The 18823-nt window shown below is 37.0% G+C and overlaps 1 protein-coding gene and 1 long non-coding RNA gene across 2 annotated transcripts in view; one reads left to right on the top strand and one right to left on the bottom strand.

The window, feature by feature from the left end:
* Positions 1 to 3339: 3339 nt before the first annotated feature.
* On the bottom strand, positions 3340 to 4726 carry LOC122766993. The gene is made up of 3 exons (XR_006360148.1): positions 4659 to 4726; positions 3675 to 3725; positions 3340 to 3552 (listed from the first exon to the last, which is right to left on the bottom strand). It is a non-coding gene; the product is annotated as an uncharacterized LOC122766993 (long non-coding RNA).
* A 4753-nt stretch (positions 4727 to 9479) lies between these two features.
* The window catches only part of LOC122766696 (pyruvate carboxylase, mitochondrial-like), a 329387-nt gene continuing 320043 nt past the window's right edge, over positions 9480 to 18823 (top strand). The window contains exon 1 of the mRNA XM_044021770.1: positions 9480 to 9988. Coding sequence (XP_043877705.1) covers positions 9987 to 9988 — 2 coding nt within the window. The 5' untranslated portion in view covers positions 9480 to 9986. The remainder of the gene's footprint in view (positions 9989 to 18823) is intronic.

Genomic DNA, 18823 nt, shown 5'->3' with positions numbered 1-18823 from the left:
CCTGGTTGATCATCTCCTCTCTTGTAGCAGTCTTTGTGGACGAGATTGTCCTGTTGATGGTTAACTACGGCGGGTGTTTTTGTGACTGTGTTCAGGGAGATGACGGTGTGAGTTTCTGCAGCATCTCTGTACAGTAAGTCCATGAACTGGAGACTGAGTTTGACCTCAAATTAAACATTTTAAGGTGGTCACTTTATTTTGATTTTTGATTTTTTTGTCTCTCTACGAGTAATTGACTCTCGACAAGTATTCAGTATCATGTTGACACTCAATTAGTTGACCTTTATTGATTGAAATGAGTTGAAATGAATCTATTTATGTACAGTTCTTCACCGTTTTTCACTTAAATCAGATCAGAGGTGTCAAACTGGAGGTCCGCGGGACAAGAATCAAACTGAACAATGCTTAACTGTAGATCAGTTAAAAAGACATTTAGCTCGGAAAATGTCTAAAATCTCAATATTTAACATTGGAGTCTGATGTATTTGGCGAATCACAACCCATTCAGCTGTATTTTAGTGAGACATTTTAGACTGTGTCAGATGGAGTCTGCGCTTCAGTCATGCAGGGGAACAAATCTTTTGAATGAACTGATTAATGATTAATGATTCACTGCATCGAAAAGAACTGATGTCACTAGTTTGTGTGTTTGTGCCACATATAAAACAACATCATGGCATCATGAAGAGGTGGAAGTAATGGAAAGCGACGTACCTGATACCATTCTGACTAAAGTGGAGTCAAGTAGAGCTGAGAGAACTGTGCCATTGATATTGTGTCATAATGATCGACCTTTTCTTCCTGTAAACACAGTGTGGCTGAGGTCATAGAATATAGACAGGATATTATACTAAATATGTTTGTTAACAATATTTTTTGTTTGTAATTATTGCATTATTGAACATTAAATTACATATAAAAGTGTATTCATATTTTAATCTAATATATATATGCATATACAGTATATACACCGACAATTGATTTTATTATATTTGTGATCATATGTTTCCATGATACTGTTAACTTTTAAGTGTTTAAGTGACAGACTCCTCAGAAGTATAAGTTGTCATAAGTCTTATAAGATGCTGACACAATCTAAAGAGAACTATAGTTAAATGATGGTTAATAACACTGAAAAAAGTATTTTGTATAGAGTTAGAGTTGAAGCACAACTTACAGTCTTACAGTCACTTATCAGCTGAATAGATGATATATGATACAGAATACCAGTTAATTACTAATAGAAGGTCAACAATGGATTATCAAAATAAAGTGTTACTAATTAAAAAAAATAAAAAATTAAGAATGAATAAAATACTTTATATTTTATTGTCATTTACAGTTATTCGTCTTACGCACATTGACTGGCTGCAACTCATCGCTACTGATTAGGCCACTTATCCATGCAGTGGTTCCAGATGTATTTCTCAAGGCGGTGAGTTTTCTTTGTTCGCATATGTTTATGAATGTGTTGTGTTGTTGATGTGAATCTGTTCACACAGTCACCATAATGTTAATGATTACATTTTAAGCTGAAGAAATGTCGTATGGTTAGGTTGAGGTTAGGGTTTGGTTAAAGTTAGGGTTAGGTCCTCTGAAGTCATGGGAACCAGACTGAGTGTGTGAGCCTTTATGTTCAGGCATAAAATGGACTGCATGGCCTTCAAGGTTTCCTTGTTAAAGGAAGGAGTGTCTCTGTGTGTGTCACTGATACATTTAACAATGTTCTCTCCTTGGACACACCCCCCCACCGTCACACCTCGTAATATAGTTGCTAGTAAATTTGTTCCTATTCCCAAAGCCTCATTTTATAACAATTGTGTAACAAAGATCTGTGTTACACCCCTTGTGTGAAGGGGTGTAATCTTTTTTTGTAATCTTGCTATTGTGTTCCATTTTGCACTGAGTAGGCAACAATTACAGTCCTCAGTGGTTGTGCTTTTTTAAAGAGAGAGGGACAAAGACGACGAGCACATAGATAAAAGGGGAGAGAGAGAGAAAGACAACAAACAGAAGTCACTGAGGCCTTTCACCTCTTCAGGGTGAGCAACTATTTCCCGCCGCCAACACAGTCCAACTTTATACTCTCTCATTTGGGACTTTTTTTCCTTACGGAGAGACAGCAGTAAATAAAAAAGCGGTTTTATGCACAGAATAATGCATAGGAATGAGGTACCAGTAAAACTACAGTACTTTTATTATATCACATTCACAAAAAAGTGTAAATCAAATGATATAATCAATACATGGTGATTAGATTTTATTTCAGAAAACAGATAAACGTCTGCATCTCACTGAGTGGAGATACTTTTGTTTTTCTTTTGGCTTCTGCATCTCAGTGATCCGCATGTTATTGCCGGATGACAAGTCTATAATTTAAATGTGGAAATAAATACATTTATACAGATAAAAATGAAAAAAAGACGTTTTAAGACGCAGGAAGTTGCTTTTTTTATTTACACCCAACATATTTTTAATGGTTTAAATCAGAAGAAAAAGGTTAGTTGAAAAAAAGCTTTTGCCTAATGAAGATATGATGTTTTCGCCAAGTATTAAATGTTTTAGAAAAGAAATGGCCCAAGGCCAAATTTACTTGCCAAACCCTGGTGACGACATTTGCCTCTGAGCTGACTTGTTAGCCATTTTAATAAATCTATCTCTCTCCATAATCACCTTTAAAACCTTTGGTGTAGAACATAATGCAACAAACGCAGCTTCTCTTTAATCTGTGCGCTCTTCACAAACACACAGGATGACAGTGGAGTTTGTCATGCAGAGAGGAGGTCCCATAAAAATTCTTTCAGCCATGGCCAACGTGGCCTAGCTACACTAGCGCTGAGGTGATGTAACACCCTCGCTGTGGTTGGCCCACTTGGCCTCTGCTGCTAAAGGAAGTGTGTGACAAACAATATGAGTGTGATATTAATCAGAACTCTTCAGAGGTCGTAGCAAAAGCAGAGAGAGAAGATTTACTACACTCTAACAAATGATGTGCTGGCTCAACGTAAAAAAATGATGTAACAATTTTGTGGATATTTTTGAGTTATTTCAACAAAACTTCTCTAGTTAGGCCAACTAGTACTACTTTAGTACAAGCAACATGATATGCCTCTTCCTCTACAAGCTTATTTAACTTGAACCAACTTAATTTTAATAGTGTTAAAATTACTCCTTTTAGTTATTCTAACTTATTTCTTTTTCTTTCATTCTACTCAGAAATGTCCATGCATATTGTTACCTTCATTTTTTTTTAGTACAATAACTTACTTATCTAAGTCAGTATAAATCACACATTAAATTCCAGTTTTGTGGTCTAACTGTTTAATTAAACACCAGTCAGCATCTTGCTTACAGTAACAGGAGTGTATATACATTTTAATAGTAAACAAAAATGTAGCATTCATAAAATAAATCAGGAAACTTATCAGCCCCATTAGCAAGGCACAGGCTCTGGGAACCTCCACATCCGTTAGGACCACTGTTCCCTCCAGGACGATCTTTGCACAGGCTGCAGGTATAACCCCTCGTGTTGTGACAATCCCCATCACCATCCTGGTAGGGCAGAATCAGTATAAATGGTTTAAGGGTTTGTAGTGGGAAAATTCCACATAGACACACAGGTTTTATGTAATCATGTCCCCGCTTGGAAGTAACTTTAAATCATTTATTGACACCTGTAGGAGGATGTTCTGTAAGTGCTGAATCTTGATGAGACATTGGGGTATCTGTAAGAGAAAAGAGAGATTTTAGTTTGACTTACAGAATACATTCTGCTTGACATAATGTATCGGAGGGGAATATTGACATTGATAATTACCAGTGATATTGTAGAGACTTTTCATCAACTTTGCAATATTAACTTGGAATAAGGAATAGCACTGGTTATTAGGTATATCTCTAATCATTAGCTTTCACGTTAGACATCGTATGCATTGTATTTCTTCTTTTTGACACCTGCAAATCTGAGCATCCACATATCTTCATTTAGTTTGACTAACTATTTGAATCCTTTATTTCTATGGCAAATACATTTAATATAAAATACATTTTTCATCCTTCGTCCTCTTAAGGTTTCCCATTGAAACATGATGTAATAAAGGCAAATCTACAAATATCAAAAACTTTTAAAAAAAACCAGCTAGTGGTTCTGTTTAAATTACTTGAATTTAGGTCATTCAGAAGGCTGTGGTGCCTACAACTTGTGCAACTTAAGTACAGTAAATTTTATTTAACTATTTTTGACTATTCAAGATGAGAAACAAGAGAAAATGCACACAAACTACTGCAAATAAATGGGCAGTGGGCAATTGCACACTTGTGCTGTTATAACAACTAGCTTAATAATGGTATGACCACTGCTGTGGCTCAGTCGGCCAAGCCATGAAGCTATTGCTGCTTCAACACTACAACAAATTTTAAATATTTTTTAAAGAAACAAAGTTAAACTACTGAATAACAGTGCCAATTAAAACCTGCCACCATAAAACAAAACTTAACGAACACTAATGTCAGACTGAATTATTAGCATTACTGCTAGCTTACACATTACCACTGCTGACCGAGAAAAAACATCTTGTGTTGTGTAAAACGATTTCTTGAACTGTCTGCTGATGTAGTTATTAGCTGTTGTAAATAAAACAAGTCAAAATTGTACTCACCAAGTCGTAAAGTTTGCAAACCGCGTTTCTCCAACTCAGTCGTGTCTTTGAACGTTATGCTTCCAACAGGCATGGTCTGTTTGTGCCAAACATGTCCGGGCAGGTCAGCCTTGTACTCAGCTTTTTTACAAACTTGGAGACAGGTTCTAAAGTTGTACTAACTCAATACACCTCTATGTTAAGTTAAGGCAGAAACATTTTATTGAGTTAAAACTATTTTATTTATTTTCATTTAGAACAACTTATTTAATTAAGATATGAACTCATTATAATGTATACACATAACAAACTTGTTTTTTATACAGAAAAAGCTCTTGATTTTGAGCTATACTAACTAACCCCATGAATCATTTCTTAGAGTGTATAAGCATGGCGGCACAGAAGGCCAGAGCTGAACTACACGACTGAATGACATATGCAAGGCTGTTTTTTCCACATTAAGGTTTTTCTTTCAGTTCTTATCAATGAAAAACACCCATATACAATTACTCAATTAATTGATTACTAAATTAACCGTCAACCATTTTGATCAATTAATCAGTTTTGAGTGTTTTTAAAGGAATTAAAACAGGTTTTCCAGTTTCTAAATAAATGTGTAAATATAAAGTAAATGTGTAAATATAATGTAAATGTACACATTTATTTACGTAAATGCGTAAATATAATGTAAATGTGTAATATATATTCTGGTTTGTTTGCTCCATATCACAAATACATCATGATAACTGAATCATTTTGGTTAGCGGACAAAACAAGACATTTGAGAACATCTTCATTTCCAGGTTTGTGAAACACTGATCAACATTTTCTGACTTTTATGGATCAAACGATTACTCAATCTAATCGACTTTTTTTTTTAATTACTAATCAACAGATGAATCAATTATGAAACTAATCCTTAGTTGTAGCCCTAGTTCATAACAAAAAGCATAGTTATGATGCAAATTGTTCTGTAAATAGCAAAAGCTATGATTCATTGTTTAATTTATTAAATATTCATTTGAATATTATTCACTGTTAGTCAGTTTGGGGCAGTTTTCATTATAATTTAAAAAATAAGTGTCGGGCTGCAAGACATCAACTGTGGGGCATGTGGCTCGCAGGGTGCAAATTTGAGACCCCTGAATTATGCCCTTCTTTGCATGGCAGCCATTTTGGCACAGCAGGGTAATAATAGGTGAAGTTTTATTTTTATGTACAAAATCAACTTATGAACATAAATCTGGAACGTTTTCATTTGCAAGTAAGACACGTATTCAACACACAAACTGACAGTATGGACAAAATACGGGCAATTCATAAATAAATAAATAACTGAAATTATACAAAAAAAGAGAATCCATAATGGATATATTATATATAAAAGACTTGTAGTATACGAGGGAGATATAACATTACAATATTATTATAAATTCGTTTTAGATATTGCATCATAAAATATATAAATATATCGCAATATTTTATGAGTTAAATTGCAATTTTGAATTACTTTTACAAGTATTTCGGAGGTTTTAATGGCTTCTTCGTTTACTTTGATTTTAGAGATAGAGTCAAGGAGACATCTCAACTCTACGCAAAATAAATGAATACGACCATATCTTTCAATAGGAATTAGGTTGCTGTTACAAGAAAAATGAAAAGAGCAGTTTTAGCCCAAAACTCTTGGGAATAAGTACAATCATAAAATGAATGATACAATTTCTGTTTCGCAAAAGGGGCAAATTTGGAAGATGTCAGGTTTGAATGTATGTAGTACTTTGTTACAAGGGTAATATCTGTCATATCTTTAACAGGACCGCTTTTGTTTTGTTTATTTTGTATTTATTTGGATTCAACCATTTTATTCAGTTGGGACTGGCTGAGTTCCATTCAGTTTATTCAGTTTTAGTGTGCATGCTGCCTCTCTGTCACATTAACCCGATTTTTGCAGGAACTGGACACAGTTGTCATCAGATTATTTGTAACACCTATGCTTTTCTTACAAAATGTCTGCCATTTTAAAGGGCCTGTAGTCAAATCTATAATAGAATTTTTAGCTGCTTATTGCTCTTATACAGGGGTTCTCAAACACTGGGTTGGGACCCACAGATGGGTCGTGGGAGATTTTTGTTGGGTCCCCAAAACAAATTTGCTGACTTTTCCCAACCTTTTAGTTAAGGTAATAAACAAAAACAACAACAAAAAACATAAATACTACTAAACAACAAAGGAAAACAGGAAGAAACTAATCAATGAAAAGAAATGAAAAATGCAAAAAAAGAGAATAAATCATGAACATGTGTTTATATACACATATACATGAGTATTTTTAAATGTTTTTAATTTTAGAAAGTGCAATAAATGTGTTATCCAATGAGCAAAGGAGGGAGGGTATGTATCTTGGAGGAGGGCCAAAGTTCTGTGTGTTTAATAAACCGATGGTGAATCCGTTTCCATAATTCGGTGTGTTTGAATGTGTCCTCAGAGGAATGTCATTGACACGCACTTATCTGGACACGATAAGACAACAAACAAAGAGTTGAGAAACAATCATGTTGGGCTGAGTTGTGAGCGTGTGCGACTGAACGCTTGTCCTTACATCACTTCATGTCAGCTCACACGTGAACAGAAACCCTGTAAACAAAGACAGACGTGTTTAGGATGCAAACATCTTGTTGGCATTTTCATAGGCTGCATTTGCACTGCATGGTGAAAGTGACCCAATTCTGATCCCAATTTTCCTCCCATGTGGCACAAATCAGGTATGACCCATGAAGGTATAAGCAGGAAATATACTAAATATATATATAATATTTAAAATATAAAGAAAAAAAAATTTCATATGGCCCTTTTCCACTATGGTCCCAGGTCGCCTCTCCTCGCCTCGCCACGGCACGGTTTAGGTTGGTTTTCCACTACAAAAATAGAACCTGCACAACATGGGCTGCATGAAACTGCGGTGACTTCATTTTACCAGTACTTCCTCCATGACCGGAGCGCAGACTCTCCCTGACACAGTCACTGGCGGCAGGGTTTGTGATGCCGCTCGCGATCAGCAGTGCTGTTGCTAAATTCACCAGACTCCTTTGTTAAATATTGAGATTTTAGACATTTCCCTGCTAGTTGTTGGAGATTAACCCACGTTTTTAGGATTGTTATGTCTTTTTTTACTGATCTACAGTTCAGACGTCTCTTCCTGTGATGGCACTCTGACCAATCAGTGGCCGGCAGTCTGGCGACATCACGCATAGTATCGCCTCAGCTCGCTTGGAACCTCGCCAAAACCAGAAATGGGTCACTTTGACATATCCAAGTTCAGTATTTAAATATGCATGGTTGAATAGCATTTTGGGGGCCCAAGGAGGTTGCAGTAACCTGTACGTTGCAGATTGTAAGTCAAAATAAAGCTTTGACGCAACATGCTCACAAGTTTAACTGTGTGTCACCTGATTCTTGAGATAAAAGCACAGTAGTCTATTGATGACCAAACAAAAGAGTACTACAAAGAAGCACTCTAAGAGCCTGTAATCAAATCCAACTCTTTTCAGCTTTTTTTTTTTTGTTTTTTTTTTTGCACATTGGTGTGGTTCTTATTTTTTTGGGTTATACCCTGTGAAAAGGACCTAACCCCATGCAGCAAAGTTATCATATGACTACCCCAAGTTTTAATAGTCATACAAATGCAACACGGACCAACTCATTTACAAAATCCTTATATACTAAAATATTCTGTCTTGGATTTGCAAAAAAACAACCTTTTCTATTCATTATTGTATTTATTATATTGTTTTACCAAGAATCACAGGTCAGCCGCGGTCCAATACTGTTAAAAGAACGTGAGTAACATTTGTGGTTGTATAGGTGGTGACTTGTTCATACTTGGGAAAGCCACATATCACAGAGTACCTTTTCTGTGTTGCTGAACACAGTTTTAAGATCACTTGAGGTGAGAAATTAGTCATTTAGATTTTAAAAATGTGCTCTATGTATCAAGATATATGACATACAGTATTTATAGTTTAGCAGCAACATTGTCGTATAGGTGAACAGCTCCACTAATGTGGAAAACAATAGCAACATGTCTCACATGCATTTGGATTTTTTATTTGTTCATTTAATAAATTATGTTTATCTTTTGGTATGTAAAATATAAAAATAATAAAAACAATTGTTTTATATAATATAACTTCATCGTAAGATATACACATATATGCATCTATTAAAAGTATTTTACACTTTCATTTATCAACACTGTTTTTTAAAAAAAAACATGCATTGATGAAGTTAATGATCATCTCTTTGAAAATATGTATTTGCCGCTTTAAAACAATAATAGGCTAAAACAATAATTAGCCGCTATATGATGCACAAATTTACTCGTGCTATATATAATTTTGTTTGTCGTTTTTAAAAAGTGGGTCCTCGTATATGAATTTTATAGAACGTTTGTGAAGCTGCTCTAATACACAGCAGTGTAGCACCATTGTCTATGGATAGCATTTAGTGGGATTTTAACCCTAACCCTGTTCTGTAGTAATAAGTGTTATATGTGGTCGTACAGTTTAACAACACTACTCAAAAGTTGGCCATAACAACTGGGTTAACCCTCCTCATACCACCATTAACCACCATTTACTGATACTGTGCATTATAACAGGGGTAAGTCGTTATTACAGTGTCACGTAGAAGACTATGTAGGCTGGAGCCCTTTAAATGCTGCCGCTCCTTGTCATGGCCTCTTCTGTGATTGGCTGAGAGCAGAGGTTGGGGGGTGTATGCCTGATTGCGTCACGCCAAACAGAGGGATGGGTGGGAGATTATGGAGAGAGGGAGAGAGAGAGAGAGAGAGAGAGAGAGATTAACAGGGAGTAGGAAGCAAGCGCAGTAGAAGACTTTTGTATCCGCTACACGGAGACGGACGGTGCCAACTGCTAGCTACGTTAGCCACAGTTAGACAGTTAGCAACTAGCTCCAGAGTAGTAGCACATTTATTACACATACGGGACTGAGCACGACACACAGAGAGAGAGAGAGAGACAGCGTGTGTGTGTGAGTGTGTGTGACTGTCGACGTGTGCTCCTGTTTGACCGTCCCGGACTGACTCCTCGTGTGTGTGTGTGTGTGTGTGTGTGTGTGTGCATGCATGAGGTGAATCAGTGTGTATATTAATGAACACACCTCTCTTGCTCACCTGAGCAAGCGTGTCTGGTCTGTGCGTGTGTGTTTGCTGTTAGCAAAGTAGCAAAACGTAAACGCACAACAGAGCGCGAGAGTCGACTGTTAACACTCGGTGTCCGGTTACTTGACAGCGGAGTCTCATCGTTTTACCGATACCAGCACGGCACGAGCATGTGAGTACTGACAGACACATGTGTGTGCTTGCAATTAACGTAAATTGAAACATTTGCCCCCTTTTCTCCCTGTATGTGTGAAAGGTTTCGTGTGTTACAAGTGTGCTGCTTCCAGCTGTAGCTCTGCACAGTTTCTGGAGAAGCACATGTACATATGTACCAATAACTGGAATGTACATTTGGAAAACTTGATTGACTAGTAAACAGTGGATTATTATTTGTTTTGTGTGTGCATACTCATTGTGTTCTTTCAAAACTTGCTACTTTTGGCTGACTTTTCTTTTGAATTCATGCCCACACTCCTCTCTCCTGGGCTGCTTTAGCAGACTTTAATGAGTAGACGAGATTAGGTTTCTCTATGTGCAGGGTGAAAACAACAAATAAGCATCAGCATTTGCACATGCTGCAACTTGTAGATTGTGTAACAAGCCTTTTCTTATTAGCAATACATCAAAGGAGCTTGTGATGTCCGGATTTCTTTGAGAAAACGGATTCTCCAGTTATCTGGTTTCTGCGCTTTGACCTTTGAACCAGTGCATGAATATCTCATGTGTCGGACTCAGAATCCTTCACTGGTACAGTATGTTTAGCTTTGAAGCAAAATTTGAATCCACTTCAAACAGTAATACATGCACAATAATTGTCCGATGAGTGAGGGATGGCACTATACCACTTTTTCTTGTCTGGTCATGGTCTCTGCTCTTTGACCCTTAATTAAGTGTGTAAATAGTTCATGTGTCAGACTCTGACCTTTCATTGGTTCTGTTTTTTATCCTCAAAGCAAAATACATGTAGTAGGAAAGTTCTATTATGGTGCTTTTCCATTATACAGTTTGAGCACTATTCGTCTCTACTCGACTTTACTTGGTTACTCGGGCATGTCGTTTTTCATTACTGTAGTACCTCCTCAACGTGGGCAGGGTCACCATACCACGGCCATACCACTGCTGCACAAAAACACAGTGACATCAAGCAGTTCTTTTCAGTGCACTGAATCATTAGAATCAGTTAATTAAAAAGATTTGTTCATCAAACACTGATGAGTATACAATTGCTGGCTTTCAGCAGTGCTGTCGCTAAGTACATGCCGTTAAATATTGAAATTTTAGAAATGTCCTTGCCTAATGTTTTCAGTTTTTTTTATGTCTTTTCAACTGATCTACAGTTTGGCATTGTTGGTTTGAATCTTGTATCGGATGTCGTTGTGGAAGAACTGTGTAGTGGAAAAGTGCCAGTAATTAGACATGGCATGATAGTGCTTCTTCATATCAGTCAAATACAGTCCTCCTAGACTTTTTAAGCTATGAAGCTGTTCACAACAAATTCTTACCAGCCATTTGTGATGACCTGTGATGACCTGATTTCTGTGAGAAAATGGATTCTCTGATCTTTGACCTTTGAACCAGTGTGTCAATATCACATATGTCAGACTCAGAATCTTTCATTGTGCAGTGTGTTTATCCTCATAGTGAAATTTGACTCAGTAATACATGCAGAACAACTGCCTCTCTCTGCATTCAGACTTTGTCATTTATGGCGCATTTCCACCGGCTCTACTCGCATCGCCTCGCCATGCCACTGCACAGTTTTAGTAGCGTGTCCACTAGCATAGTACCTGGTAACAGGTACTATTTTTAATACCAGCTCCGGCGAGGTTCCAAGCGTGCTAGTAGTAAAGTAGCACTTTTTTAAAACGTTGGAGCTGTTGCTCCTCATTAGACACCTTGTTAGACAGCTGCAACAAGGTGTCAGATTTGATTACCAGACCACAGCCCTTTTACTGCTCCGTTCTCTCGCGCACTTAGTTCTCAGTCCACTTCTTGGCATTTTTCAACTCTTTAAATGACCATGGTATATGATTCAGCATATCTATTAGCAGAAATGGAATATAATTGTAGATTAGAACAATTATGTTTTCATTAGTTCATAATCGGCAGAAGAATGATTTTGTTTTTGTTAGTGCTGAGGGAACCCATCAAATCTACACAGTGAATGTGTTCTCTTTCATGGAGTTTCACTGGGCACTGGGCAACCATGTTCTGTAGAGGGCCTTTTACACTTTGACATGACCTGAAGGCCACTGTAGTTCTCCACTGGAGAAAACAAGTTTCAGAAAGCAACATGCAGTGATATAAAATAATTTTGTATTTTCTTAACATACTGTATCTAAAAGGGCAGCTTAAAGCAGTGGGTGGCTGGGGTATCTTGTTGACACAGCTGGTAAAAAAGGCCTGTGTGAATGTGAAGAGTAAGAGCAAGGCTCCAATCATCCTATCAATTCACCACTTATTTCAAGGTTCCAGGTTCATTAATGCTGCTGTAAGAACATAAGCATTAGTTTGGGTGCATTTAAATTCAGGATTAGTATTGAATTATCTCCTCTACCCTTCTCAAAGGGTATTGCAGTTTTTTGTTCATTTGTGTTCGGACAACTTTCCCAGACTGCTTTAGAATTCATTGTTCATTGTTCACTCGTTTATTATCGCCACCCCAGTGGGAAACTTAGCTTACAGCGAGATGCACAAGAGAAAAGACTGCAACAAAACAAAAAGAAAAAGCACAATAAATACAAAAAAAAAGTAAATACACAAATATGAAAGTATGTTCACTCCAGTGTTCCCCTTTCAAGCTCTATATTCAGTCATCAGCCTGGTAGGGTCTGCACAATTAATCACAAAATAATCATAAAACACAAAATGATCAAGTGCAATATCAAAAGAGAATGACGCTGCAGTTATTTGAGTACGATAAAATCTATGACCAATCAGCATGATGGTGATATAAGAAAAACCTCAAATATAATGTTTAAAGGAATATTTCACCGTTGGAAAGATGAATGTCTTTTAAAACTGGGTCAACTATGTAGTTGAAATGTGAAATAATATTTGAAGCAAGTGCTTTCTTGGCTGAGAAAGGCAGAAAAATGTAATTTTGGCTCATGTAGATGGACAACAACAACTCCCAAAATGCACAGTTCTCGCTGCCCTGCGAGAGTCTCACCGTCTCAAGCTTTGAAGCAGACAGCGCTAGTTTTGCAACACAACACACAAATCCCTGTGAGGAATTAAATATATAATAAATATAAAAATACAAAAGAAAATACAGGGGGCCGGTGCGCGCCGCCACCCGCGGACAGGGGCCGGTACTCCTCGCGCCCGGCGGCTTCTAGTTTTCACTGAAATGCATTTTCCCTTCCAACCATATCACTTAAAACTACATTCAATCATTGTCGTTCTTAGTTTACTCTGCAGAGCGAGAGCCGGTTAGTGCAACTGTTAGCAAAGATGACGGACACCGTGTTTACATTCTGGGAATGAATTCCCGTCCCCCTATGGGTGAGTGTAAAAAGTGCGGAACTGGCGTTTTTCAAACCTTGAATTGCATCATTCAACTAAGCACAATTTTTTAAAAATACTACTGCTATTCTAGCTATACAAAGCCACATGCAAATCGCTGAATATTCCTTTAATCCTTATGGTTTGGATCAATTTTATATGAAAAGTTAAAGGTTCAGTGTGTAAAAGTAGCAACATTTATTGGTGAAGTTGCATGTTGCAGCTGAATATCCCCCACTTTCCCTATGTAGTTGTCAATTTAGGGCTGCAGCTGAGGATTATTTTCATCAAGCGATTAATCTGTCCATTATTCAATAGACAGATTTAGTAGATGGCTGAAGTCATCTCAGGCTTAGCATGTTTTTAATGTTGTGCCACACATACTGACATAGTGTACTATGCAGAGAGCCATGTCTGGCCCATGTTTTCACCCTGTGATCAATCAATTAGGGCAAAGTTGATGCAAGGTATGTGTGTCTCTGTGTCTCTGAGTACGTCAAAACAGAACTGAACTTTGAACTATAAAGAGTTAATTAATGACAAAACCAGAAATTACCTGTGGTGGTTTTTTGTTTAAGATTTATAAGAGATTAGTTATTTTCAGTCATGTTTATTTTTGACAGAACTATGATTGATTGTTTTGTGCGAATGTGTGACGTAATTCAGCTGTGCCCTCTGACGTTGGTTATTGAGACAATTTGTGTTTACACTTTGTTAATTATTCCTTAAATTCCAACATATAGGGACTTATGATGAACTTTGTCCCCCTGTGCTGTCTCTTAAGTGACCTGTGAGTTCTTAGGCCTGCAAGGAGTCTGCTGCAGGTTTTTAGTCTCCATTTTGAATCTTGGGGGCAAATGTTGCTGTATATTTTCAGCCAGTTTTCTACACACTAGCCTTAGCCACCATATACTCGGAAAATAGTTTTTTTTGCTTTTCCATTAGGGAAAGTACCTGATACCTGGTAATTCTTTTGGTACCTCCTCTGGTGTGGTTCCAAGCAAGCTGAGCCGATACTAAAATGTGAGGTCAACAGACTGCCGTTCACTGATTGGAAGAGAGTTCTGTCACTGGAAGAGTCATGAGTGTGACATCTGACACAAGAATCAATATGAACAATGCTGAACTGTAGATCATTTAAAAAGACTTAAAAATCATGAAACCAGGCATTAATCTGCAAATTTGTGAGCCGAATCGTCACCCGTTCATTCGTATTTCAGTTCAGCTCCGGTCATGCATGAAGTACTGAATGAATTGGTGAAGAAATCTTTTTAATCAACTGATTCTAATGATGCAGTGTTTGAGGCCACTGAAGTGCAATTTTTTTGGACATGGGTCCCAGAATGGGAAAATCTCAAAATGCCTCCCTGGTGTTGTTGTGTGTACCACCAAAATGATACTTTTGGGGAATGTCATAATCCCACCTCTCTCTTGTCATCTTCATCCTCTTGTATTTTTAGATTGTTTGGTGTATTTGTATGTAATAACTTTTATTTCCATTCTTTTCTGCTTTAGTGTGGCAGCATACAGGCCTGGCAAATGGTTTTTGGGGCATTCCGTGTGAATAGAGAATGTGTTAAAAATGGCAAAGAAAAAGATCATTTTGGAAAAGTCCTGTTTCCGTCTGGACAAGTTTTATGTGTGAGAGTTTTCATGTATGAGAACCAGAAGCAGCATCTCTACTCTTCCCAGTGATCACAGTGACATAAGTCTTTGATAAAATTAGAAATGTGAGTATCACATGGCATCACCATGTGAAACGTATTGCTGTCCAAAAGGACTTGTTTGGAGAGAACAGTATTTACAGTACACTAGAATACTATAAAATACTATACTAAGAATAAAACTCCACTATCGTTTAGTTCTTGAGCTCTATTAAAGTCAAAGGTTCTATTTCTGTGGCACTAGGGAGCTTTAAAGTGAAAGTGAAAGTGAAAGGTTGGGAAAGTGAAATGTTGTCAAATGAGACTGGCTTTTGTAAATGAAATTGTACACCAAAGCTACAAGAAGCTCTCAGTCTATGTTCAGACTTAGAAAAACTGCACTGTGCTGCAAACTGAAATAAGATGACATTTAGCAACACAGAAAAGTATTCAAGGCTTAATCAATCAACTACCATCTCTACCAGGTTAAGATTGTGCTATTCACTCGTTCCACAATAACTGAATTAACTTTGAAAACATCTCAATAAAACCATTAAAAACGTTATTAGCTGCTGTATGTGAAGGTTTTGAGTACAAAATGTTTTAATTAAATTAAATAAAAGTAAAACAGACACACAAACATATCTTACTTATTTTCCGTCTTTCCTTTTGTTAAATCGTAATATAGAATGTCTCTGTTTGATTCAGAAACAGAAATTCAGACAAAGCAGAAGTACAACATCAAAGTGCCAACACTATAATTATCTTGTTATGTAGCTTCAGTGTCTCCACCTTTTGACATTCCTCTCATATCACAACTTATCCTTGAGTTTGGTTTCATGTTTAAGCATTGTGAGTCAAAAAAACAGGAAAAAACTGGCTGTGGCAGCTGTTATAGCTGAGCCCAAAGAGTACAAAGAGAGGGGAAGTCATGGAAGGAACAGGGAAAGGAACTGCATCACCAACCTGTTGAATCATGATGTCAGAAAGAGACATTTAGGAAGATTAAATTACAGGAAAGAAAGAGATATTTGCTTGTTGCTTGGACCCATCAGCTAGACCCAACAGGAAGGCGGACATTTTGGATTAAACAGCCATTTTATTGTGATCAACTTCAAATTTGATGAGGTCACTCTGGACAAGATAAGGATTGAAAGTTATCAAATTGGAATTAGTCCTGAAAATTCATTGACAGTCCTTGAACGCCACATTTTAAGTACTTCTTTGGCATGAAGTTGCAATTCTGAATGGTTTGTTGTAAGATGTATTTTTGTGGCATTTCAAGACACAGGAAGTGTGTCTCTCTCTCTCTCTGTCTCCCTGCGCTGCTGTTGTATTCAGGCCTTAAGCAGCTGTATCTGTTTCATGCTGTGACACTGTTTCCTTTGTGTGGATAGAATATTCAGTTTCATTCTTGAACTACAATCGCAAGGTGTTTGTCATCTGAAAACATCCATTCACTGGTTTTAGTTCAAGTCCTTCATAGTTAAATCTTAATTTATCGAGATCATTTCTGATTCTGCAACACTCGTCATTAACAACATTTGTTCAGAATAAACAAAAAGAAAAAGATGCTGTTAAAAAAACAAACAGTACCTTTGGCCATATTTGCTCATCTTATCTGGATGATTGAGTCGCTCAGTAGTCTGTCTGCATTCTTTCCACAGTCCACATATTCACTTCTTGCATTTAGATACTCTGAAAAGTTTGATGAGTAGTAAATGCATGACTTTATAAACTCATTGGAATTTGATCAAGGGTAACGGTACAGTTTTCTCACGGTTCAGTTTGTGTCACGGTGCTTGGGCCACGGTAACGGTACGGTTTCGATATCTTAATATAAAACTACTCTATTGTAAAATTAATTAAAAGCACAGATATAATCAAACCACAAACTTCATTTAAACAATAGTACACTATCAGATCAAATTAAACATAAAGCAAACATAAAACCACACAAATTACAAGTTTAGTACTAGCCAATAAAAATAAACATAATTTTAACCCACTCACAGACACTACTTAACACTACAACTACAAATAAAGGCTGTCAACGTCCTCCTATGTAAATGTGTGTGTGTGTTTGTGTGTGTGTATGTTTTGGAGCGTCTGTGTGTAACAATCAGCAAGGAGAGCTTCTCTGCGCGGTCGCTCCGTGACGGCGGGTAATCCGTGCGTTTGAGTCCTGCATGCGGTGCATCCATTTCTCATCGTAGTCTACACCGAATCTAAAACACAGCATGCACGTGTACAAAGTTTTGATAAAGCTTTCTGACGGGCCGAAATGTAGCAAAATACCGTTGTTTGCTGTTGTGTATTGAACCGAACAGGGCGTTTCGAATGGTTCGGTAAAATACCGAATATTGTTGCTGGAGACCAACAGGCGGGTTGTTTTGTGTTTACTTGACTTTTACTTTGTGTGTCACTCACTGCATTTTCCTTCTGTTCTGCTCACTTTCACAACTTATCAGGTGTGCACTGTAATATAGTAAATAGGTACAGAATAGGGTTAAACATTTTTATTTTAGCACTTTTTATATTAAATTTTGATATTTATAAAAGGTTTTTGCACACCTGTTCATCCTTGTTCCATTGTTTGTAGTAATGCTTATCATATTATTTATTATTATTATTTGATCCTAGTGTAGTACTGTCTGTTCCCATCCCTGCAGCTGTAACTAGTGAATTGGGATCAATAATGTCAAATCTAAACTAATATGATCTGTATTGGGATCCAGGAGGACCAACCCACTTAACTGCAGGGGTGGGAGATATTAGCCAAAAAATAATATCTTGATATTTTTTGGATTTCGATAATGAATTAGCTCAATGTTTAAAATGTGATTGTAACTGTTTGCGTGATAACTCATTAATTGTTGCTGATCGAAACAATGTAAGCATTCAAGTAAATATTCAAAGACAAAAACAAAGCTATCTCCAGTATTGTACAAAATCATACAAAAACAAAAATGTGCCATTCCAGAATGAATGTGCCTTGCAGTTTTAGCAGGGCTTCTGCTGCATGCATTCAGCCAATGTGTGCAGTTTTAGTATGTGTTTCATGGGCATATGCAAAGTAATTTACATACTGGGTAATGTCAATTTACACATCATTAAAACACCAATTACGATACTATCAACAACAATACATATCACCCACCCCTACTTGATACTCTTTATATTGCAAAAAATCGGTTAGGTGAGCTATGTAGTTAATTTGCATTTCACTGTGAGTATTTTAGTGTAACCCTGAAAAGTTCAATGTTAAGGTTTAGGCAGCACTCATTGGGCATGACAGCTGGACCGCAGGTCTTTAACATATAAATGTACACCAGTTCAGAGTAGGGTGAATACCTAATTGTGTTTCTCCTGACAAATATTGCAGTTTCAATTTGATTTGTTGTATAATTTTTGTGTTTAATAGATTCAAATGTGAGGGAGCCTCACCACAAGTCACCACTGAATCATTACATTTACATTTAAGCCTTTAGCAGACACTTTTATCCAAAGCGACTTACAAAGGGGGAATAAGCTCCCCGTAGAAGAAGTCTTGGAAAGAAATCCACTAAATAGGAACAGTGGACTGACAGGGTGAGAGTGCAGCAGTGCATCTAAGTGCAAGGGAGGGGCTAAGGTAAGTGCTAGGACAGAGAGCTGGGTCTTCAAGAAATACTTGAAGATAGACAGGGACGCATATTAACAACTCTCTATCCTATATAAGGATGAGAACTTGGTACAAAGGTACAAATTGTTTCCCACATGTCTGCATTACATTTTTATCATGTATATATAATTAGCAATAAATTAATTGATTTGCCCATGGAATATACTAATATTAGGGATGCACCGATATGACT

This window comes from Solea senegalensis, linkage group LG3 (assembly GCF_019176455.1).
Source record: "Solea senegalensis isolate Sse05_10M linkage group LG3, IFAPA_SoseM_1, whole genome shotgun sequence".
NCBI lineage: Eukaryota > Metazoa > Chordata > Actinopteri > Pleuronectiformes > Soleidae > Solea > Solea senegalensis.
Note: the sequence above shows the minus strand (reverse complement) of the source record. Positions and strands in the feature narration are given on the sequence as shown.